At 30.3% G+C, this 16,601-nt stretch overlaps 2 protein-coding genes across 2 annotated transcripts; both read left to right on the forward strand.

Moving 5' to 3' along the window:
- On the forward strand, nt 1-1,041 carry LOC147802143 (uncharacterized). The gene has a single exon (XM_087153806.1). It carries the CDS (start codon nt 1-3, stop codon nt 1,039-1,041), a length of 1,041 nt encoding a protein of 346 aa, XP_087009932.1.
- A 5,561-nt stretch (nt 1,042-6,602) lies between these two features.
- Nucleotides 6,603-16,397, forward strand: LOC147802144 (phenazine biosynthesis-like domain-containing protein 1). The gene is made up of 3 exons (XM_087153660.1): nt 6,603-6,975; nt 9,454-9,516; nt 16,141-16,397. Exons 1-3 carry the CDS (start codon nt 6,897-6,899, stop codon nt 16,173-16,175), a joined length of 177 nt encoding a protein of 58 aa, XP_087009786.1. The 5' UTR covers nt 6,603-6,896; the 3' UTR covers nt 16,176-16,397.
- Nucleotides 16,398-16,601: the final 204 nt, after the last annotated feature.

Consider the following 16,601-nt stretch of genomic DNA (forward strand, 5'->3'; position numbering starts at 1 on the left):
ATGAAGTTGTCATTGGCATATTACTATCGTGTGAAGTCCTACAAATCTCATCCTCTAAAGCAAGATGTCTTTCCATTAAGCTTGGAACGATTGTATGACGCTAGACCTTCACACGTCCGTCCATTCCATGCTCGAGTGCGCTCAATCATACGAACATTTGACATTTGTGACATAACAACACAATCAGTAGATCACCTTCTCATACCACCCTGGATCATCGCACCATATCAATTTTATTCCCCATTTATGTTGTACAGTAAATCTAATGTTGCATCCGTCATTTGTCAACAAATATTCAATTCTCATCGTCATCAATATTTTGAGTATGTGCCTGTATATACTGACGGATCAAAATCGGCGGGGTACGTAGGCTGTGGTGTCATCATCGCTGATGATACTCATAGCTACAAGATCCTAGATATTTGCTCCGTCTTCACTGCTGAATCTGTTGCCATCCTTTTGGCATTGCGGCTGATTTCTTCACGCTCCGAACGAAAGTATTTGATATACTCCGATAGTAAGAGCGTTTTGAGCCAGTTAGAAAATTTTCGCAGCGATACTCATCCAATCTTATGCTTCATTAATCATTTATTAATCGCTCTTCACAAGAAGGGATTTGATATTTCATTTTGCTGGATACCAAGTCACGTCGGTATACCAGGGAATGAGTTGGCTGATTCTGCAGCACGATCTGCAACTACTGAATTAACAATATCTGTACCATTCTCAGACATTAAACTTCATGTTCGGCAGCTCATCTCGTCCCTTTGGCAACAGCATTGGGACCTTCAAACTCAAAATAAACTCTATAACATCAAACCATATATAGATCCATTACCTGTATTGCGTCTACGTAATGCAGATGTAAAGCTAAATCGTCTCAGAATCGGCCACACTCATCTGTTGTTTGGAGAATCTCCTCCCAAATGCGACTCTTGTAATGTTTTACTTACGGTTCATCACATTTTAACCATTTGTCCTTGTTTTAACCGACATCGTCTTACCCTTTTTAACAGCACTCTATTTTATGTGATTTGTTAGGTGAAATTCATCATCCTAACATTTTCGCATTTCTGCGAGTTATTGGCATTTTAAATTGTATATAACTGTTTTATCTGATTTTATTCACTCTTATTTCTTATTCATGAACCGTTTTACTTTAAATGTGTATTTTATAGAATTACCCTATTTATCGATTTTGATGAACTTTTTTAAAAATACGTGTCTTGAGATAAACAATTTTATTAGTCTCATTTAATTTATGACAATGAAATAATTGTGTGTAATTTACCATTAGATCTGACTCAACAAATTGTTTGGCGCAGCATATCCTCCTTTGGATCTTGTGCCATAAAACCTCTACATTCAATCAATCAATCGATTCTGACGAGCTCGTTTTATAAACAATTACTTTCACTTTCGATTCCTATTCTTTCTCGTTTGTTAACTTATTTTTATTCCTCAAGAAAGGCCAGATCCCGGCAGGGATGCCACTAAATGTAAAATAACCTCTCTTCTTTTCAAACTAATAATAATATTAAGGTAAAAAAGCTTACTTTCCTACAGTTCTTAATTGTCCGGGTGTGACCTAATAACTTTTTGAGACCGTTTTTCTTCTAATAAACGATGAAATTTAATAAAACTGAAATAGTTAACATAAGAATAGGAGTTTAATTAGTTATAAAGAAGACTATTTACAGAAAAATTACAGAGGAATTTGCATAATGAATTTGAATCGGAGCGTTTGCTCCTTTGGACTTCTCCTCGCCTAAAAATAAACATAGAACAGTTCTAAGCGTAAAGAGTTACGGTTACATTTTATTACTGCTTCAGTGGATCTCCGATAGAGGGAGTGGCTAGTTCGTAATAGTATGCGTGCCGTGTAAGTGTTGTTCCGCTGCTTATGAAGTGGTGTGCGGAACTCAACACCTTTCCATCTTCAGCCATAGAAATCTTTCCATCTTCAGCACCACCCACCACGGAGTCCAACTTAGGGGATGCAAATAACAGATAGGTACTGAGACCAATCTGTTACTTGAACATTGATGCTGACTAACGAGGCACCCCTAAAGCAATCTCCACCTTTAACGAGTAAGTGACCCCGGACTAGACCCAAGCCAACAGATGACGTTCGGTTGATGCATACAGGCCAATAAGCACCTTCCTTTTACCTGAAGCACGGGCCAAAGCAGTGTATTAGGCCAAAGCAGTGTGTACTGCCAGGCAGTAGACGCAGAATTTTTTCAAGAGGAGGGGGTCATAATTTTCAGAAATTACTAAAAGAAATTCGAGTATGTAATAAAGCACTATTACTTCCCTAATTTTGACAGCTAGAGAATTTTGACTTTTTATTTCGACAACATTGTTTAGTTAAATTTTGTTTTTATTTTTTAAGTTTAAGAATATAATTTTTTTTTATAATAAGAGGTAAAATATTTTATTTTTATTAAAAAGTAGGAATAAATCAAGCCAGAAAAAACTACTCATACTGTAACAGCTACCTAAATAATAACCATATAAATCTGAATATTCCATAGAAAACCAATGAATTTAACTAAAAAATGACTTACCAACAAATAGGGAATTAAACCAGTATACAAACACGCTAAAAATTTATTGATTTATACTGTAATATCCAAACGACGGGGTTTTTTTGCAAGTTCGTTTAAAATGTCTTCGACAGCTGGGTAAATTTTCTATGAATGCTTAAGAGCGCCAATCCATTCATTCTATTATTTCCCGTTGAGTTGCGTAAATAAGTCTTCAAACGGCGCAAAGTCGAAAAGGATCTTTCGTTTGCATTCGTTGAAACAGATAGAACGACCAATATTTCTAGGAGTTTGAAAATGTTTGGTGTTATATCTTTATTGCACATTCCAAGAGCATCCGCCGCAGTTTTTGGAACACTACCTCCGTCTTCACTAATCCTTTTTAATCTTTTATACCAGAGTTTTAGTTCAGACTTAAGGCTTTCTTTACAGGTATCCAATTCTCCAGCGTAAAATTCCACTAATGCTTCAAAAGCCTTTATGTTTGAAGGTTGGCAAATGAAAGGATCGGCAGGTAGAAGACATTGAAATCCTTTCAAAATATCACGATCCGATACAAATCTTACGTTTAATTGTGTTATAAAATTTTCTATAAATTGAATAAAAACACTAACTCTGAAATATGTTTCCGGTGTCGATGAGGGAAAATTATCGCGATTTTTCTCCTGTTATTCTAGGGATTTGCATGGAAGTGGAAGATCCAATGCTTGTTAGCATAAGAGAAGAAGAGCTGAATATTTCAGAGAATGTTTCAGTGGCATTTTCACGCATTAATTTTAGATCTTTAATGACATCTTCTGCAAGACTCACTGCCTCTATCAAATCTATGCTTGTTTTTTGTAGGTATCTACAGAGATGGATTGTTATGGTAAAAACTTTGTAAATGCACAAAAGAGATATTACGAACTGGCAATTAGATACTGTGCACAGTAAAGAATTAGCCTGGGTAGCTGATACCTTATCCTTCCATTCTGATATTTTTGTAGTGTTTCGGCGATAGGCTCGAAAAGTTCCACCACAGCGGTTACTGAGTCGTATCTTTCCATCCAACGGGTTGCACATAGCTGTTTAATTTTCTCCCTCTTAGAGCTGGTTTCCATCTCCTCTATTGCTGAAGATAGGACATACTGTCTTTTTGGCGTATTTAAAAAGTCGTATAATGTTTTAATTGTCCCTAAGCAATTTCTAATGCCAGTTATTTCGCATGCATTTGATACATCCAAATTGAGGCTATGAGCAGAACAATGTACATAGAGTGCTGATGGGACAATACTTCTTACGTGGGCTTGTACACCATTAATTTTTCCTACGAATAACTAAGTGTTGCACGCATCATGTCTTATGAACTGTTTTTACCGTATTGTTTGGCGCAGCATGTCCTCTTTTGGACTTTGTGCCACTAAACCCTACATTCAATCCAATCCAATCCATTAATTTTTCCACTCATTGATGCAGCACCATCGTACCCTTGTCCACGTAACTTTTTTATATCAACTTTCTTAGACTGTAATTGGTCTAATATTGTTGTTGCTATTGCTTTTCCGGTTAAGTCATGCACCAGAATGAATTGTAAAAACTGTTCGGTGATGTTAAAATTTTCTTTATCGACATATCGAACGCATAATGATAATTGCTCTATACCTGCAATATCAGTTGTTTCATCTGCAAGAATGGAAAAGCAAGTTGCATCATTAATCTTGCTGACTAGTTTTTGCAGGATTAAAATATTGCAAACCTCAATAACTTCGTTCTGAAATCGAGGGCTGGTATACTGAGCATTTTTCTGCTTGACTCTAAAATGTTCTTAAGAGTCGAATCGTTTTTACTCCGGAAACGAAGCAATGCCCGAAAATTTCCGTCGTTCTCTTCACCTGGTTGTTCAGCAATTATTCCCGAATCCTTATGTCCTCTTAGAGCGAGACCTTGATTTCCACAAAATAGGATGGTTTCAATGATTGGAGTAATGTTTTTTCTATTTTCTAATTTTCTTCTGCTTGCTGCACTGTCAACTTGTTCATCCACAGGTTTCATCTTTCCAAATAAAATATCGTTTAATGTCCCAGCAGTTTCGATCGATTTTTTGTGATAAAGACATTTCTCGTGTTCAGAAAATCGCTCTACAGCATTTTTCCAGTTGTCAAATTTTACATTGCACAGTTGGCCTAAAGGTTGCTTTCCAGAACCGGCACCACTTGGGGCGAAAAGTACACAAAATTTGCAAAAAGCACCACCCTTAACCTCTGAATATGCAAGCCAATTCCAGCGATAAAGCCATTTATACTGAAATTTCAATTTTCTTTTTCCTTTTTCAGGAAAAACAAATGCTGGATTGGGTTCCCAAACATTTTTAAGTATATCCAGTTTTTTATCCTTGCATGTATTATCTTCTGAAAAAAGTCCAATGTCATATGGGTGGGAAGTAACACTTTGAGGGCCGCTTTCACATTCATCAGATTCTGTTACGCTAGAAACGTTTTCTTCAACGGAAGTATCACATTTCTGTTCAACAGAAAAACTTACATTGGTACTAGATGCTGTCACCTCACTAATTTCAGGTCATGATTTTTTCTCAAGGTAATCAAAAATTGTTAAATTCTTGCTTTTTGACATCCTAAAGATCCAAGAACAGCAAAAATATATACATATATATTGGCACAGAAATATCCGCTAAGCTACGATCTCAAAGTTTCGAGCTGGAATGATTAACTTCAACGAGCACAGTGTCTCCAAAACAAAACAGATTTAGAAACAAGCTCCGAAAGACAGACAAGCGGCAGAGATAACTCTTAGTCTGACTAAAATCGAAAATAAATGTAGCCCCCTTTCATATAATTTTTTTTAACCGCATCTACAAAATTCTCGAATTGTCTCAAAGACGACAGAACGTCGAGGATTCCAGACCTCGCGAATGCCAGCCAGTCTCGAAAACTATCGCGACTGGCAGGTCAGAAAGGAACCAGTGATCGGGGCTCGCCCGTAACAGTATCACGTGAATTTGGTTTCAAAAATACAACCCTATTATAGTAAATGTTTTATTAGTATTCTGAGAAATACCGTGAGAAAAAAAAAGTAGGCATAAGGCAAATAAAAATATATAGTCTTAAAAAATAATAACCCGCAAAATTTCTACTAAAATTTTTATTTTTGTCTGTATTATTTTGTAAATTCACTTTGTCTGAGCTCAAGGGGGGGGGGGTTAACCCCCTAACCCCCCCCCTTGCGTACGCCCCTGTGCTAGTCATTAATTAAGTTGCGAAATCAAACAGAAAAATGTATTTTCTCTGCAATATGTTTTTTTGCATCTTTTCATTCTTAACCTTCCAAATATAGGGGGTAGCCGCAATCTGGCAGGGTTGCCACTCCACAGTAAGAACAGGAAAAACCTGGAAAATACAGAAATTTAAAAATCACCTAAAATAACAGGGATTTTTCTTTTTTCTTTACAAACTGGGAAAATACGAGGAATTTTGTTTCTTATTTTTATCTTTTAAAAAATAGTAACCACTCAAAGCGTAATGTATGGGATATTTAACCATGATATTTCAGCTATACTAAACTATTTCATTTACTAAAGCATTATTTAAGTATGCTCAGCTGTTTTTCCAGCCATTAAAACTAATAAATGTGGTTTGCCTAATATAGCTCACAAAAGAGCACAGTAATTGTGTTTCCTCTTAATATATTGCGTATATGTACTGGGAAAACACAGGAAATTTGTTTTTTCTGATTTGAGTGGCAACCCTCTCTGGAAAATATGATCCCCATAATTTGATCAGGAGAGCGTTCCAAAGTTTTGACTCCTTAATGTTAATTTCACTTTTTGTGTTCTTAATCATATTTTCAAAAATACTTAGGAAAATTTTTAAAAAAAATTGCACCCACTCATAAAACCTGTTTACTCAAACATAATTCCATACAAAAAAATATTTATAATCTATTATTTTTTCTTATTTAGTTGTAGATGAAAATTTTTTTAATTATGTGGTATGAATTTTTTTATACCATATTAATCTATTTTTTCAAGAAAAATAAAATAGAGATCAAATTATTAAAGTAAAAATTTTGATATCAATATTTTTAAAAAGTAGTTCTATTTAAGCAATTTTCATAGAATCTTAAAAAAAATTACAATTTACTAATGTTCTACAAATTCAGAAAAAACATTCTGAAAATACTTATTTTGATATTTTCTGTAAGTTTTTATGATTCTGTTATAATTTACTGTTGTACTTAAATTTTCAGGCAAGAGTTTGAATCATTCAAAAAAAATTAAAATGAATTATTATCTACATCTTCAGAGGTAGTTGGCGTGATAGTGACTAGCAAGAGACAAATTCGATTGCAAAGATGATGCTGGAAATCAGTGTGACTTTATATCCCGTTACTTTGCACTACTGGTTGGGAGTAGCTGAGGACCCAGTTACTGGTATTTATCTTATCTTAATTATTTGATGTTAAATTTATAATTATGCAAAATGAAATTAAAAGTTGATATTTTGAAATTTTTGCTTTTTTGATGGTATATAGCCAGGCCTCAGTTGATCTATTTTTCTTTTGAAATAAATAATCTCAAAAGACAGAAGCTAAAAAATATATTTCGTAATGAAAAACAAAAAAATTTATGACCTTTAAATAAGAAGAAAAATTTAAATCGTTTTAGTACTCTTGTTACCAGCCTTTAGATAAATCAGATAAAGTCCCATCTCTGTTATGTCTCTTGTCAATCGTAATTTTTTTTTTGTTTTTTTTTTGTCTTTCACTTTTATTTTTGAATTTTTTTTTTGGACACTTAGCATTTATTCCTTTAAAAAATTTTTTTTGGTTTCCTTATTTAGTTTGGTAGGTCTTGAGAATGATTGGCTATGTTTTGAGTGCTCAAAACATGTCACCTTTAATACTTTAACAATTTTTAATTGTGTTATGAGTTAGTCACAACACACTGAATTAAATGTTTGAGAAAGTAAGAGACTTGATGAGAGGCCATCATATAAGGTTGGTTTTTTCACTAATAGCGTAAATTATTAAATTTTCCGCTAATTTTTGCTGCCAAGGCCCGTTGTTTTCATTTTCAGGTTATTGTTATTTTTAATTGTGTAATATATATTATTGCTTCTATTACGACTTATTATAAAATGAGTAGTCACAGAAGCTATTAAAATGTTTTTTCATTTCCTTTTTTTAAGTGCTTTGTTTGTTTCGTTTTTGTATGAGTATGCAATGCTGTTTAAGCTTAACCCAGTGTAGTTGATTTTTCTAAACTCCTTTTTTGAAATAATACAAGTGTAAATGTTAAAAATATGCAGAGTATTAAAAGGAATTCTTTTTGAAGTGAAAGGATCTGAGCTCTGGTTATTTAAAGGATAAGAATTTTTAATATTTTATTTATTTGCTTGATCTTTTATATGAGAATTTATCTTTTCATCATAAATTTAAGAGTAAAATTTTTTTTTCTGAAATTTTTTTTATAACCCTTGTTGAGCAGCCTTTCCAATTTTGGGTTTATGATTACTAATGTTCAACTTTGTAATTTTGAACACAACCAAGAAGACAAGGGAACTCCTAAATCAAATATTGCGACAAATGTGGGAGGACTTATTGATGGAACTAACCCGTATATGCGTTACATGGAGAGTAAAACCTCCCACGTTTAACCTGACGGCAAGGGGACTCTATCCCATGATCCATCTACCACTCAGTATATTTTGCGTCAGCATTGTGGTCGGTGCAAGCCGAATGCGGAATTTATATCGACCAGCCATTGCCAGGATTTGATCCCGGTTTACTTCATTGGAAGGTGAACGCTCTATCCCCTGAGCCATCTCAGCTTGCTAAAAATTTATTGAGATATTTTTTTGTGATATATGTATACATACTTCTTTTCTGCATCTTTGGCATGTTTTATTACTAAAGAATGAAAATGGTGTTGCTGGAAAAATAATATTAACTGAAAGGCAAATAATAATTAGTTTTCTTTTAAAAAAGATGCATGATTTTAGTTTCGTTAAATCTTTTTTTTTAACCCTGAAGCTTTATTTTCTTTTAGAATAATAATTTTTACTTTTATTCACTTTATAATTGAAAAATCCATTGTTCTAGAGTTGGCTCCAGTTCCAACTTGTTCTGATTGATACTTTATTGTAATCATGGATAGAAATTAAGAAAATATAATCACTGGTACAATGAACAAGTAACTAAAATGTATTACTACCTAATTCATACACAGTTTCAATGGTCTATTTGCTTGTCTCTATTTGAATTTTTATTTTAAGTTAATAGTGTGAATGTTAAATGAAATAGAAGTTCAGAGAATATAAAAGCATAGAATATGGAGAGTAGAAAAATTAATGGAGAATAGAAAAATTAATGGAGAATAGATTATGGACAATTTGGATAATAATATAATGTAGAATATGAGCAATAAAAAAATATGAAATTGTCAAATGGAACTTCATTCCTAATTATGAAGAAATATTCTATTTTGTGCTATATGCTATTTTTTATTATTTAAAATCATATAACTGAAACAGTTAGCAGTTAACCATTCATTAACAATGATTGCTGGTCAGGGAGGCCATGGATTATTTATTCTATGATGGTCTGATTTAAAATTTAGCAATCGCGGGCACTCATTAGTTTTGAGCCCTGGTAGTAATTTTTTCAATTAAAGATATCTTTCTTTGAATCTTAAATTGTTGACAATAAATTGGAATGTTAAAGATTTTTACCTTTTTTCCTTGTATAATTGGAAACTCCGTTGCTTCTATGTTGTCTCCGGTTGTAGTTCAGATTAATTTAAATTCTGTGGTAATACTTGTTTTAGTTAAAAATAAATAAAAAGTTTAATAATATTTTCAAGTTTTTATCAAATGTTTTGGCCTTTTATTAAAATTAAATTGCTTTTCAGGTTCTGCTCATTCAGTGCTTGCTCCATATTGGTCTAAAACTCTGCAGCAGAATTCTTATTGTGGTATGTAAAATGTGTATTCATAGAACTCTTTTTCTTTAGTCTAATTATTGGGGTGCACCACCTGTTGGTGTGCGGCCCACAAGAGCTTCCGAACGCAATAAAAAAAATTCTTTTGATTTGGTTTTTGCTGAAACATTATGAATTTTCTTTAATTAAAATATTTAATTCAAATTTATATTACTCTATAAAATGCATATATTTTTTGATCTATCATTCTTTAAGCTTCTGTTTGGTTAGAATTTATATTTCCCCTTCCAATATTTATGTATGCGTATATATTAAACAAATTAATTTTTGTGAAAAATTGAAAAAGTTTTTTAAAAAAAGTATTAGTTTTTTTTAGTTTTAAATAAATTAAAATAGTTAAAAGTATTTAATTTTCTGCGAATATGTTATTAAGTTTACTGATAAAACTATTTAGTGCTTCATAATGTTTAGATTAAAATCATTATATTTGCAATTAACTTGACTAAATATGCGTGCAACCCTGTGTTAATCTACCTGCCATGCAAATGGCACTTACTTAAAATGCTTGGGCACCCCTACAATAAGTAATTTTTCATATGGTTTTTCAATTTATTTTATATTTGAATATTTAATTCAACGCATGCCCTAATATTTTGGGAGAATGGGGAATTTTTCAAATTTTACTAAAAATTGTTTTTTTTCATGAATTATTATATTTTGTTTTTTCTTTTATCTCCCATGATTGAAGGAGACCTTTTTGTACTATTTTAAATTTGTCAAAGGAAGAAAGCTACACTTTGGCAGGGCTAAAGAGAATAGAAGGGCTAGTTCACTCCGCTCTTAGAGCTGAAGCTACGATTTCCCTCCTCATGACGTCACTGTGTCCACAGATCTCGGAGATCGCAAGCAAAGATATGATAACTTTGCATCTTTCTATTTGTAAAAATAAGTTAGACTTTTTCTGGTTATTAGCCTTCAAACTTTACTTAATTAACACATTATTTCCGTTCATAAACATAGTTAAAAAAAACTTTCTTGGTTATTATATTTAAAAAAATACCATTTTAAACTTATAAAAATGTTTTGCTAGTTGGTGAAAATGACACGATAAATACTTTATTTTAAAAAGTTCAGTTTTAACTTTAACTATTAAGAAAAATGAAGGCATATATCGACACTTTTTCTACATATATCTACATATTCTTTTATAACGATAAGTTAAGTTAAATTAAGAATCCCTGATTTTAAAATATGTCGTTAATAGCAATTTGTTCATACTTAATCATTAGGAAACATCAACCTTAAACGCTAATTACTGAAACAAAATAATAATTTATGTTCATAATGACATTAGAAGTTTTACAATTGTTTATAGTTATTTAAATTTACGATGATATAATTTATAGATATTTAAATTGAAGAGAATATAATTTTTAAAAAAAAATCATAAATATTTAGAGTAACTACATTAAAAAATATGTTATGAAATTAGGAGAATTTCAACTATGTACTATATATTTTATTTATACTTTTTTATTTACATTTTAATTTTCTTTGACTTTATCCATTTTGTAATTCTTTTCACCTGCCTTTCATTATGAAGTAACGAGGCGGTTTCTATTTAGATAATGAATTTTTATAAAAGTTCTTTACGACAGAATAAATATATCGCTGTTTTATATTAACTGTGTCATTTCGGAATCCATTCTTTACATAGTTGTTCATTTACTTTAAGGAACACGCGAAAAATTATACTTTTTCCTTTTGTTTTTGTATCAGAATTTTTGCAAGTTGCAATCGCGCAAACTGGCATTTCGATAATAGTTTTAAATTCTTGTAAATTCACTGCAAAAACTGAGGAAAGTCATTATAGAAAATAACAAATGTCTTAGAATATCTAGCAAAAAAAATTATCCTTTATTAGTTAGAGCTAGTAAGGCCAAACGCTCCGTTCTTGAAGTAAAAGTGCGAGCTTTGCGCCAAAGTGACGTCACTAGAGTCACGTCGGAGGATCGGCGCGGCGAGAGATACTTCAAAGGAGTGAACCAGCCCTTCTATTCTCTTTAGCCCTGACACTTTGGTTGCAGTGAAAAGATATAATTACCAAGATGATTGTGTTTCGGAAAAATTCTGGATTTTTCGCTAACCGTAATCCAGAAATTCAAGGTCAAGAAGTTTCAATAAATCATCGATCAAATTTATGTATAAAAGTTCTTGTACATTTTATTTACAAATATTAGAACTAGAATTTATACTTTGCATCTCTTTCATTTGTAAATATATTTTTTCTGGCAGAATGATAAATGTGATCAGAGATAAAAGTAAACTTATACATAATTATTCATTTAAACTATGCTGCATATAATTTATTTAAAATTTCATGTTAGAAAATATCAATATAAATTTATAAAGACATTAATTTTTTGAAATGCGTCATTTGTGATTTTACTCAAGAAATTTTCAGGACTCGCAATCACCCCTGTCATTATTAAATAGCTCTTTATTTGCTACAAGACTTTTCCTAAATTAATGCATTTTTATCACCTAAATCAAAACAAAATCCTAGCTGGAGTGTCACAATTGTCAATTTTTAGGAAAGGCGAAACACAAATTACATTTATTACATTAGGGAATTATTCATAATAATTCTCTAATTTCCCTCAAATTTTTTTTTTCTTTTAGAAGAAATTATTCTGAGGTAATGTTTCTTAACTTGTCTTTGCATGACATTTTTATTATGAGAATGGCTTCTTTTTCTATAATTCAAAACTGTCACATAATATTCTAAATCAGGGTTTCCACTCTACAAGGGAAACCTGAAAAAATACCTGGAAATCACCCAAAACCACAGGGAAAAATGCTGAGAATTTTAAGTTTTTTGTCACAAACTGGGGAAATGCAAGGAATTATATTTCTTATTTAAGTCTTTTAAACAAGTGGTGACCACTCAATGCGCAATCTATGAGATATTTAAAGATGATATTTCATCTACACTAACTTATTTCATTTACTATAGCATTATATGTTTGAAGTATGTTAAGCTCTTCCTTATTTCTTTAAGTTTTTTGAGCATTTAAAACTAGTATAGTTAGCCTAATTTAGGTCACTCAAGAGTAGGACTGGGCGATATTAGAAATTATATATCGTGATATATCGTCAGTTTTGCATCGCGATATAGCGATGTATCGCGATATAGTATTTTTGAATTTCATTTACTTTAAGGCACAGAAAGTCAGATTTCTATCAAGACTTTATACGCATATTGATTTAAATCAATTTATAAATTTGAAAATATATATGTTTTGCTAAAGAAAGATATTAAATAAATTGACTAAGATATACAAATCTTACTTAAAATATTTATTGAAAAAATGTGTGTAGATACAGAATGAAATATTTGCACTTTATCGTTTATAAGGTATAAGCAGTCTTAATTTAAGTTAACCACTAAAACAGCCTTAATGAAAAAAAATATTGTTATTAAACAAAAGCTGATTTTAAAATTTCAAAATATATTTTAATTAAAATAAAAGTTAGATTGACCAAAAGCCGAAGTTTAAAATTAAAAATGTTCGAATTTTAAACTAAAAAGTAAACATAAGAATTGTAATAATTTCTTAAAATTTTCGTTCTCTGAAAGATTTCTCAGTTTAAAAATAAAAAGGGAATTTTATAAAGATATCTAGCTGAAATTATTGAAAGAAAATTTGAAAAATTAAAAAAAAAAGTTTGTTAAGAAATTCATTATACACTTAAAACAAAGTGTTAAAAATATTTTTTTTTTTAAAAAAAGAAACTTTTTTTAACAAATCAATATTTGCTTGTACTATTATGCGTAAATAATTACAGAATTATTAAGTTCGATCGTAATGTTCAAATTCTTAATGAAGAAGTAAACACAAGTTTTGTTATATTTTCTAAAAATGATCACGCAAATAACAAAAGATTTCTTAGTTTAAAAATAAAAAAATAAATAAAAGTGAAATTTATCAATATATTTACCTAACAGCATAGGAACAAAATTTAAAAAATAAGTTCGTTAAAAAATTATTTGTATGCTTAAAACAAAGAGCTAAATAAATTTTAGAAAAAAAATGCTTCTTGAACACTATTTTTATTATTATTTCATATAAATAATTAAATTAAATTAAATAATGAACGAACGAAAAACAAAGTAAGGCAAAGTTTCTTAATTAAATTCTTAAAAATAAAAGCAAAAGAATTGTGATATTCGGTAATATATTTAGCTAATTAACTAATAATATAAAACGAAAATTAAAAGAAAATAATGATTTTACTCTCTAATAAAACGAAGGAGTAATTGATAATAAAAAAAAAAAAAAGAAATGAATAAAATTCGCAAGCTTTTCAAATTCTTTTGAACAAATAAAGTTTATTGACTTATGTCCAAAAAATAAGTTTTGTTTTAACTTTATTTCTAAAAATAAAAACAACTAAAGATTTATAAATTTAAAATCAGTAATAGAAGCCCATTAAATTATTAGAAGTTTTATCCGAAAGGTTTTTAATAAATTAGAAGAAAGTAAAAAAATAACCTAACAAATTTATTTACTTTGTAATTTAATTCCTTATGGGTGTCTTAAATTAGATTTCCGATAATTTTCACATTTAAAAATATAAAAAAAGTTTTGTCCGAAAATAAATAAAAAACTTACCTAATTAATGAAGAAACTTTTCTTTATAAATTCTTTTCAATAATAGATTGCGTTCAGAACAAGGTTACGACGGCGATCACGAAGTTAATCCCATTGAAAATAATCTACAAGAAACGATTTCAAATCGCGAAGGTGCGAAAACGAACATGTGATACAACGATATAAGGTCTCAAAACTGATTCTGATTCTACCGCTCATCAGTCAAGGCCGTCTCAACATAACGAAACAATATCGTCTTCCACAGCGCGAGTTGGCATCGGAACGTAAGAGAAAGTCCTTGCGTGTATCGCTATATCGCTATATCGTTATATCGCTATATCGTTATATCGTCTTCTTCACCCGACGGCTTAAATCAGATTTCTGATGCATCGCTTGGAATGAAAGTTGCTGTATCGGTTTGCCGATATAGGCGTTAAATCGATATGTCGCGATATATCGATTTATAGCCCAGTCCTACTCAAGAGCAAAATAATTGTGTGATTTCTCTTAATCTATTGTGTATAATATATACAGGGAAAGTACAGGAATTTTTTTTCTCCAGATTTGAGTGACTAACCCTGTAAATCTATTTTTGGACTAAGTTGAATTTTTACCACCAAATTATCTCTGTGCAGAATAGAAAAGTAACAATACTTGTATAATTTTTTTTAAACTCAATATTATTCTATATGCAATGCTTCAGAAAAGCATGCACAAACATTTTATCCAATAAATCGAAACATTTCTGATGCTTTTTATATTTTAATGATCACATGAATGTAAAATACTATGCATAACATTTATACATATTGAATAATATCTATTAAAAAAAATGTAAGCAAATTTTTTTTCCTGGAACTGGTACTTATCGTGTTATCAAACATTAGCAGTTGTTGTTCGCAAGCACTTACATTATTTTTTTAACTGCAAGTCAGAATGGTTTTTTTTAATAAGAAATAGTAGCTTAAAATTTATATACAGTATACTCTAGATATCTCCAAGTGGAAAGGACACTTACGAGTTTTCCCGATAACAAGTTCAGAACTAAATATGTGTTCTAAAAAGTAGAAAAATATATTCTAAAATCTGACTCTAAAAGGTAGAATCATGAAACATAAGAATAACTATTATTAAATATGTAATGATAATGTATAATGTAATGATAATAAATATGTAATGATAGTTGATTATAAGTAAAAATACAACAATGATAATTTTATTTTTAAATGTAAGATAAAAATAATTATGCACTAAATGGACAATAATTGGTTTACTATAAACTTATCTTGTGATTTGTACGAAAAAATTCATTTTTTATTTAAAAAAAGTTAAAGATAACAAGGTTTTAGAAAAAACTCTTCGACATAAGAATTCAAATTAATATTAGATGGATATCTAATGCGTAGTATTGGATTTTGCCCGTTTCTCCTGGTCTACTGGTTTAATTAAAATTGTCTTGGTTTTTGTACATTTTAGAAAAATGCTTGAAATCGAGTAAGTTTCCTAAAAAAATCTCTGCTGAAATAGAATTTTTGAACAGATTATCGCCTAAATATTTAAATAAGTATTACCAATACATAATGAAATGAATCTCATTCATAGAAATCAGTTAAAAACTTTTTTTGTTCTAAAATGTTTGGTTTATTTTTATTCAGAACTCTCTTTTAAATAAAATCTTTTAACTATCTTTGATGAATTAAATGCCTATTACTATTTGAAATTGTGAGTAAACGTAATACATTAGATTTCAAGTATGTTTAATGTCAATCATAACTGGAAACTATTGCAGTTTTTCTATTTTAATGACTTTAACAATCCCTAAAATTCCCCAAGTGTTAAATATTTAGTGCAACAATTATCATGAAATTTATATTATTTTCTAAAATCTACTGAAATTTCTCCCTGACAATGTTAAGGAGGAAAAAAAATTTGGCATAAAAAGGTGAAATTTATAGAATAAATGTCCTAGGTTCACTCAAATGTTTTTTTTTCTTTCTTATAGCTCCACGATGTTCTGCTCAGGATGGTGACTTATAAATGAAGCTTGTTGATGACTGAGTCCTTATCAGTGGCAATGCTGTTGTTGTGATTCAAGGGCAAATAAACGTTTAACTACTCTTGTTACATTTTTTAATAACTTATTATGAGTTGAAGAACTTAATGGAAGAAGGGACAATTTGAAAATAAATGCTTAAAATTATATATTTTAATAATGTGCTGTGATTAGTAGTAAATAAAGAACATTATTTTTCCTCTGCTAAGGTATTAAAAAAATGGTTTGTTGTTGGAAAACATATTTTGCTTGCAGATTCTTCTGTCTTTTGCTCCACTTTCCAAAGTTGATGTTTTTAAAGAACGCTTAAAGGTGCTTATTTTTTATTTAAATTTTTTAAAAGCCCTTAAAGGTGCTTTTTTATTCGTAGTTTGTAAAAAGTGCTCAATTTTCTATCTTTTAAATAGAGA

Source organism: Parasteatoda tepidariorum, chromosome 10 (assembly GCF_982258835.1).
Source record: "Parasteatoda tepidariorum strain Cologne lab strain chromosome 10, Ptep-v5.0, whole genome shotgun sequence".
NCBI classification, from domain to species: domain Eukaryota; kingdom Metazoa; phylum Arthropoda; class Arachnida; order Araneae; family Theridiidae; genus Parasteatoda; species Parasteatoda tepidariorum.

Bases quoted from the DNA above. Each gene is read 5' to 3' on its own strand.
- LOC147802144 (XM_087153660.1), top strand. From the start codon at position 6,897: ATGATGCTGGAAATCAGTGTGACTTTATATCCCGTTACTTTGCACTAC. The intron at 6,976-9,453 runs GTATTTATCTTA...ATTGCTTTTCAG, and splicing joins AGCTGAGGACCCAGTTACTG to GTTCTGCTCATTCAGTGCTT. The intron at 9,517-16,140 runs GTATGTAAAATG...TCTTTCTTATAG, and splicing joins GCAGCAGAATTCTTATTGTG to CTCCACGATGTTCTGCTCAG.
- LOC147802143 (XM_087153806.1), top strand. From the start codon at position 1: ATGAAGTTGTCATTGGCATATTACTATCGTGTGAAGTCCTACAAATCT.